Below are 8,781 nucleotides of genomic sequence, written 5' to 3' on the forward strand. Positions count from 1 at the left end.
AGGCGGCCAACTAACTTGGAGACACCCGATGTCAATATTGAGCTAAAGACCTTTGCTCTTTGCTTCATTGGGATTAAAGCATTTGCGTTGTGCTGACAGGCGCAAAGCACATTGCTTTTTGGAAAGTTCTGTGTTGGAGGCTAAGTCTTGAATGGACGTCCCTGAAATGGAAAATTATCCACGGGTAAAGTGCCAGCTTTTTTCTGTGGGAAAAGTGAAGAAGAAAAAGGGGTGAATTGTTTCCTGGGGGGGGGGGGGGGGGCAGTTCCCCCCCCCAAGGAGGGACAGGCAAACCTTCAGAAATAAGCTTGTGTTCTGCAATGTTCAATAGCTTACCCAAGGCTTTTATGGCTGCCCTTGTTACTGGTCTAAGTATTAGTGGAGGCAAATGTTTCTCTGCAGACCTGAGAAATGGTGTGCTGTCATACCATTGATAAAAATATTCATCGTATTCATTCATCACGTAAATATTCACCATGTTGGACCAACAGCTCCCTGCCAGATTTGTGCTCAGGCAGCAGAGATCCACGAGCAATTTATGAGACAGCCAGATGTTCAGTTTTAGGGAAACTTTATTGATACCTGGCGATGTTTGCTTTTCAGTGGGGATAATGTGTTGAGCTGGGTTTTCCATCAGTGCAGTTATAACCAAGTTTGTAGATCCTTCAAAGGATGAGAGAGGATGATTTTGCCAAACCCTGGATCCCATTATGGCACACAGATGGTTCTGCAATATCCCTGCCCTTTGCCTTCTCAGCTGAATCTTGCTGGCCCATCTCAGCCTGCAGCAAGATAAGGATGGTCCAGTGGGGCCAGTCTGGCACTTATGGTGCTTCTGGTTCTTCCAAGTTCTTGTTAACTGCAGAGAAAGGCAGGAAGATAAAGCAAAATTTACTTCCAGGAACTCTCTAACACCAGAATTGCCTGATAGAAGTGACAAGGACTCCGGTCCTGAAGAAGGTCTGTATGTTGGGTATCCATACATTTGGGGCTGTTGGGAACCCGCCACCTGAGCTTTGGACAGTGCCCTGTGGGAGCCAGGACAGGACTGCATGAAGTGCAGACTCTGACCCTGACGCATAATGCACTGCTTGATGCAGAAACCTGCAGCACAGGGTCCTGACAGCACGACCTTGTGCAGCACCCAAGTGAAATCCAAGCCCCTACAGCGCTGCTCCTCCATAATAAAACCAGCCAAAGACCCACAGGGATTCCTCCCTTCACCTATGCCAGGCCCATCCAAGCTTCTCTCCCAAGAAATAGGGCATGAGGAGTCAGGAACTCAGCTCCCAAGAGCTCAGAGAGCCCAACTCGGACAATTACTGAGTAATGATCAAGTACCAATACTCAGCAACTGTTGCCCCCACAGATGCTCATCGTTACCTCCTGCCCCAGAAACTACCCTATCTTCCCTCTTTCTGCCCTTTAGGAGCCTTGCCCTGTACAAAACCTCCTTGTCAGCATTTTCGCATCAGGATCCATCCCATAGTCAGAATGTCACCGGTGTGTTTGCCTCTACTCCGCTTATGCCCCTCTTCCACCAGCTGGCCCCACCGCATTCATCCTAATCAGATGCTCTATATTCCTTACAGCTCCCTGCTGTATCCATTTCCTTGCCTCCACCAGCATTACCCTGAGCTGGGGGTAGCCTTTCTGCCCTGTGATTCCCCTTCTGTCCTCTGCAGTCCAGCCTGCTGGCTCTGTTAGAAGTGTCCCCACATCACTTCAGATGCCATGGTGAGGGGTGGTTACCTGCACAGACAACGTCAGCGTCCTCTCCGTGATAGCAGTTATGTTCACCCCATGGCCTGGCCTTACAGTCAAAGATGCTCTCTTCCGTCCCGTTGCAATCAACATCGTCCAGCCAGATGATGTCTGACCCTCGCCCATAGCGGGCGCCTCCCAGAGCTGACAGTGGTGACCCGCAGCCCACCTGCTTGCACACCACCTTGGCGTCCTTCATGTCCCAGTAGTCGTCACACACACTGCCCCACCGGTTATCGTGGAGCACCTCGACTCTCCCAGCACACTTGTTTGGGCCATCCACAAGCCGGATCGGACCCTCCTCAGGAATGTCCACCTCTGCACCAATGCCCAGAAAATAAATGTTAGGGGAGCATCCTACACACACTACTGCCTGTGGAAAGCTTGCCTGTGGAAAGCTTGCCTGTTCAGCAGAGGCTCAGGTGTCACTGAGGACACTGGAGATATGGGTAGGGCTTCCATGGGGTGGGAAGGAACATGGAAAAGCCAGGAAGAGGGGCTGTGGTAAAAGGGCAGGCGGAAGCTTTCCTGGTCTTCGTGGATGGCTGCAGGCTGTACTGTGTGTCTGCTTCAGGGAGTCTGTTGATGCTAATCACCCTGCAGCCCAGAGATGAGATATGGGACCAGAGCAGACTCAGATAGGAGAGGATTTAATGCTGTTCCTGGGTCAGCTACATCCACGTGTCACCCCTGGGTCATTGGGCAAGCGCTGCACCCAGTGATGGAGGTAATCAGCTGCATTCCTCTCTCGTTCCCACCAGCAGACAAAGAATCATAGAATCACTTAGGTTGGAAAAGACCTTTAAGATCATCCGGTCCAACCTTTAACCTAGTACTGCCAAGTCCACCACTAAAGCATGTCCCTCAGCACCACATCTACACTGTCTTTTAAATACCTCCAGGGATGGTGACTCAACCACTTCCCTGGGCAGCCTGTTCCAGTGCTTGACAGCACATGCAGGATTGGGGATGGAGGGGAATTTACCTGAGCACTCCACACTGGCATCTTCCACGTGGTTGCAGATGTTGTCTCCCCATGGCTTCGCCTCACATTCGATGAGGGACGCTTCTGTCCCTGTGCAGTTCACATCACTCAGCCAGATCTGGCCTTTCCCTTCCCCATATTTAGACTCCCGAGGGGCTGATAGCGCCGTCCCACAGCCCAGCTGCCTGCATACAACCTTTGCCTCCCGTAAATCCCACTGGTCGTCACAGACGGTCCCCCAGACACCATTGTGAAGTATCTCGACTCTCCCGGAGCAGCGGCTGGGGCCACCCACCAGGCGGACTGAAGTGGAGACGGTGATCCCTGAGTCTGCAGACACATCCAGAGAGGGCATTGGTGTGTGTCCCCCTTATTCCCTGAGTATCCCAGCCCGGGCCTGCACACAGCAGCCTCTCCCCCATAGCTTTCTCCACATTTGATACGCACCTGTCCAAGCAAGAAGCACAACGGCAGCCTTAACCTGACGAAAAATGGCCACAGAGCACCCCAATGAGCAGGGAGGAGAGAATCTCCCAGACTGAAGCCCTCTTCCATGGTGTAAGGACCCCAGGCCACTAGCAGGACTATCAGGGTAGTACCAACTCAGTAGGAGAGTGCTCCGTAGGAAGTCCTTGTTCCTATCCAAGGTTGTGCTCATGTTGACTGTGAGGACACCCTAACATGTGGCTGGCAAAAGCAGGAGAATAAAAGGATTACCTGAACAAATTGCACTGGCATCTTCCCCATGGTAACAATTGTGGTCCCCCCATGGTCTCGCCGGGCACTCAGAGAGAGCAGCTTCCACCCCTGTGCAGTTCACGTCATCCAGCCAAATGGTTTCAAATCCTCGTCCAAACTTGGCTCCAATAGGGGCCAGCACCGCATCACCACAGCCCAGTTGCTTGCACACGACTTGGGCGTCATTTAGATCCCAGTCATCATGGCACACGCTGCCCCACCGTTCTTCATGAAGCACCTCAACCCTCCCAGCACATCGGTTTGGGCCTCCCACCAGCCGGATTGGCCCTGGCTCAGGTATTTCTGTTCCTGGAAAAAGCAAACAAGGGAGAAGTTTTGTGACAAGTCTCTGTGCCCCTTATCACACGGAGAAAGCAGAATCTTCCATGATGCACCAAACCTGCCTCTGCTCATCCCAAACACCTGTCAACTTCCCAAACGCCTAACTTTTATCTTGAGAAGAAAAGTTGAAGGGAAAATAATATCAGGATGGAGGCTGTCAGGGGAGGCAGGGTACTATCTGTATCCACTCCCAGCTCTGTAGGTTGTTCCAAGTCCAGGTGTTGTGTTGCAACTTCTCTGGATCAAGTGGAGTAGGAAGCTGGAGCTCACCAGAGTCATTCTGCATCCCTGACCTCCTAAATGGATGGGTCAGAAATTGCACCCTGGCTTATTTCATAGAATCATAGAATTATCAGGGTTGGAAGGGACCTTAAAGATCATCTAGTTCCAAGCCCCCTGCCATGGGCAGGGACATCTTCCAGTAGATCAGGTTGCTCAGAGCCCCATCCAGCCTGGCCTTAAAAACTTCCAGGGATGGGGCTTCCACCACCTCTCTGGGCAACCTGTTCCCGTGTCTCACCACCCTCATGGTGAAGAACTTCTTCCTAACGTTCACTCTGAATCAACCCATCTCTAGTTTTAATCCATTCCCCCTAGTCCTACCATTACCCGACATCCTAAAAAGTCCCTCACCATCTTTCTTGTAGGCCCTCCTAAGATACTGGTAGGCCACTCTAAGGTCTCCCCGGAGCCTTCTTTTCTCCAGACTGAACAACCCCAACTGCGTCAGTCTGTCCTCATAGGAGAGGTGCTCCAGCCCTCTGATCATCCTCGTGGCCCTTCTCTGGACACGTTCCAGCACGTCCATATCTTTCTTGTAGTAGGGGCTCCGGAATTGCATGCAGTACTCCAGGTGGGGTCTCACGAGAGTGGAGTAGAGGGGGAGAATCACCTCCCTCAACCTGCTGGCCACGCTTCTCCTGATGCAGCCCAAGATATGACTGGCTTTCTGGGCTGCTAATGCACACTGATGGCTCATGTTGAGCCTCTCATCCACCAGCACCCCCAAGTCCTTTTCTTCAGGGCTGCTCTCAAGCCAGTCACTGCCCAGCCTATATCAGTGCTTGGGATTGCCCCAACCCAGATGGAGGACCTTGCACTTGGTCTTGTTGAACTTCATGAGGTTGGCATGGGCCCACCTCTCCAGCCTGTCAAGGTCCCTCTGGATGGGCAGAGGGCCCATGTAGCATATTTGAGGCAGAAGGGCCAATGTAGCATAAAGTAGAAAGACCTGGGGCTTACCTGAGCACTCCACACTGGCATCTTCCACATGGTTGCAGATGTTGTCTCCCCATGGCTTCGCCTCACATTCGGTGAGGGACGCTTCTGTCCCTTTACAGTTCACGTCACTCAGCCAGATCTGGCCTTTCCCTTCCCCATATTTAGACTCCCGAGGGGCTGATAGCGCCGTCCCACAGCCCAGCTGCCTGCATACAACCTTTGCCTCCCGTAAATCCCACTGGTCGTCACAGATGGTCCCCCAGATGTCCTTGTGAAGTACCTCGACTCTCCCGGAGCACTGATTGTCACCACCCACCAGGCGGATCTCAAGTTTGGTTCTGTCTACATCTTCTGGAGAGAGAAGACACCTCAGGGTGAGGGCAGGGAATGATAAAGAGGGCTCTTCCTCCCCAGACACGCTGTCTTTATCGCCAAACCAGGAGGAAAAAAAGCCCAGGGTATTCTAGCATCCAAAATCTTTGTGGTTGGGAATGGGGTTTTGAGCTGTGAATGGCCAAAAGCCATAGGTGTTTGTGGGTCCATAAGTCTGTTTTGAGATAAAAAATCACAGGGTTTATTTTTTCAGCAGCAAAGGGTGAGGTGTAGCTCCCCCCAAAACCTACACCAGCATTTAGGTTCTGGGCAAGTTTCCCCATAGTTAAGTCCAGTATCTCCCAGCAAATGCTGCTACATGGACTGAAAGCAGGGAGGAGAGAATCAAAATATTTCTACCCATTCCGCAATGGAAGGGCTGGGTTTGCTCGGCTATTGGCAGTGACTGCTGGGTGCTGTTGTGGACCTACAGACAGTCAGCACTCAGGAGTGGAAAGGACCTACTCGATTCTGCTGTTGAAGCCACCAGGACATACAATCCCTCTCAAAACCTGACTCCAGTTGCCAAACCTCTGATCACAACACTGTTTTCCATCCAACAGCAAGAATCAAATCTCTCTGGATACCGTTGCCCCTTTGCACAGATCTAGGGTGCTGTAGTGGGAGAAAATCAGGGTCTGAAACCCTGAAGCACCTCCGCACTGGCTCATGGAGCCAAGGGGACACCAGGCATTTCTCCATCTCATGGTGATGAGACCCCAACGTCAAAGATATACCGAGTTCTGGTTTAAATTTGCTAAAATGGGCAGCTGCTTTGTCAATGTTTTGGATCAATACTGCTCGTTTCAGCCAGACATAACCAGCAGGTACAAGCCACACCTCACAGGGCATAGGGCACAGAAACAGGTTTCAGGCCAAAGTCTCTTGGTCCTGAGCAACATATTTCAATCTCCAGATCAGACGCAGGCTCATTCTGCATGACATTTTATGATAGCTGTGTGTGTGGACTCATGCTCCACGCTCTACTGCAAATACTGACCTGCCAGCAGGACTCCTGCAAGGGAAGCTGAAATAGAAGAAATACAGGACGTGAGTCTGAGCTCTGCAGAGCATGGAGATTCAGGACAGCAAAACACAGACAAGAGACAAGACCGCAAGCTCTGTTACAGCCCATCATAGCTCTCTGTCTCCCAAACCCAGCTGTCAATGGCTTTTGCCTAGTGCATGCCCATGGGACTTTCTTGATAAAGAGATCAGATAAGGAGAGAAAACTTAAAAAACAGTGTCTATGGGAAAAAATGTGAAAATACCATAACAGAGCAGTTGGGATTTCTTTCATCCGGATTCAGTCACCTGAAAGTCATTGTCCAGACAGATTAGATTACATGGTTAGGTTAGGTTAGGCTAGGTTTGATTCAACTTGATTCAACTTGATTCAACTTGATTCAATTCAATTCAATTCAATTCAATTCAATTCAATTCCATTCCATTCCATTCCATTCCATTCCATTCCATTACGCTACATTACGCTACATTACGCTACATTACACTACATTACATTATCTAGATTCCTCTGACATCCAGTGGAAAGAGTTGAGTCATGGTTGATGGATACCCATCTCATCCTAGGGCTCGTGTCCAGAGCAGAGCATTGAATTGGGGCTGGAGGTGCTTGTCTCTCCCTAGACACTGGATGTGACACCCAGCTCTTATCAACCATAAGGCAAGAGGTACACCGCTGAATGAAACTGCTGGAAATATGACGAGTTGCAAGCAGCACGACACTTATAGTTTTTCCTTTCAGTCAGAGCCAAGCCATGAAGAAGCATTGCCATCTCTGAACTTCAGGGTGACACCAGACGAAATTAACCTCAGGACTGCTGTCAGTCCAGCAAACATTAATGGCAGCAATGAAATGCCATGGGAACAGCTAAGGGCCTGCTGATGGGGTTGTGAAAAGAAGCATCTTCCATGTGGGATGCGTCTGGAGCCTTGTGCAAAGAGGCTGTTCCCATTCAGAAGATTTCTCTGAGGATTAAGTAGAAGTGGAGGCAAACCCTGGGAGGGAAAGCCTGAGAAAAACTTGCCAGGATCTCTTTTTGCTGGACACTGAGGAGAAGGGGACTTTGTGCCCACTGTAGAAGATCAACAGCAAAGAAGAGCTCAACACAAACAATGATTTCTGATCCCAAATGCAGCAGTCTGGCAAGATCCCAAGCATTGACCAACAGCTTTGGGCAAGGGCAGAACTGCTGACACCAGGACAAGCATTACAGTTATTGCCCAGCTAATTCATTTTTCCATCTGCCTTTTTTTTTTTTAAGCTACTTTTAAGGTTTATGGGTAGAGATGCCTAATTTTTATAACCCTTCTCTCTCTAAGTTCCAGCTGCATTCGAAAAACATATCACCTTGTCAGCCTGAAGTGCCTATTCACGTACCAGGGACGGGGTGCTGAGCAACCTGATCTAGTTGAAGGTAGACCTCCCTGCTCATTGCAGGGGGGTTGGACTAGATGACCTTTAAAGGTCCCTTCCAACCCAAAGCATTCTATGATCTGATGAATCTACACAGCAGAGAAACAGGGGCAAGGAACCCCACCTGTGTGCTGCTGTCTGTGCTCATGAGGGCTGGGATTCAGTTCCCAAATTAGACACCTCTCAAGGCGTCTAGGTGTTGGTGCCACGGTGGGGCAGCATCCAGCTGTCCACCTGTGGCTGTCTAGTGACATCTGAGGGGATCTGAGTGTCCACACTCAGTTGTCAGCTATGGATCAGATGACACTGATTGCATTTCAGTCCCTCACAATGTCCTATTTGCTTTGTGCTGTGGGCTGTAGAAGAAGCAATAGTGGAAGAGAGGAACCACTGGCAAAGAGATGCCAAGCCAAAAGCAAAGAGAAAAAAAATCCCACCAAACTTACCCCAGAGACATGCCAGGAGAACGAGCCTCATGTTGGTAGCAAAGATACCGTGCACTTTTAGTCTCTGCGGGAGAGCAGAGCAAGGAGGAGGCAGGACATGCACCCAAGGGACTGGCTATTTGAGATGTCCTCCTTGTCGTGGCTCCTCCCCTTCACCCCAAAAACCTCTTTCTGTGCCCCATGGCAGATGCTCAGCAAGTACGAAAAGCCAAGCCTCTGCCAGGAAGCAGCCCTTGTGCCATGAGCATCACGTAAGCCATGGGATTGTGAAACTGGGCTGTTTCGGGAAGCTGCTAAGCAAACAAGTCCTCTCAGGACAGCTGGTTCTGGACTATCAGTGACATCGGTGGTGGGAGACAGGGTTTTGCAAGTTGTCTTGCAGGACTGGCTTCAGAAACATGGCATCAGTGCTCAGGTTTATCTGGGAAAATGGGTAGGATCCGATGACGCTGACACAGCAGGAGAGGATTTAAGAA

General features: G+C 50.4%; 1 protein-coding gene across 1 annotated transcript; it reads right to left on the minus strand.

The window, feature by feature from the left end:
• Positions 1-554: 554 nt before the first annotated feature.
• On the minus strand, positions 555-8,429 carry LOC141735060 (scavenger receptor cysteine-rich domain-containing group B protein-like). Its single transcript, XM_074567492.1, has 7 exons — positions 8,306-8,429; positions 6,423-6,449; positions 5,072-5,401; positions 3,467-3,796; positions 2,750-3,079; positions 1,753-2,082; positions 555-859 (listed from the first exon to the last, which is right to left on the minus strand). The coding sequence occupies exons 1-7, from the start codon at positions 8,334-8,336 to the stop codon at positions 825-827; spliced, it is 1,413 nt and encodes a 470-aa protein (XP_074423593.1). The 5' UTR covers positions 8,337-8,429; the 3' UTR covers positions 555-824.
• Positions 8,430-8,781: the final 352 nt, after the last annotated feature.

The sequence above is a fragment of the Larus michahellis genome, chromosome 28, assembly GCF_964199755.1.
Source record: "Larus michahellis chromosome 28, bLarMic1.1, whole genome shotgun sequence".
In the NCBI taxonomy this organism is placed as follows: Eukaryota; Metazoa; Chordata; class Aves; order Charadriiformes; family Laridae; genus Larus; species Larus michahellis.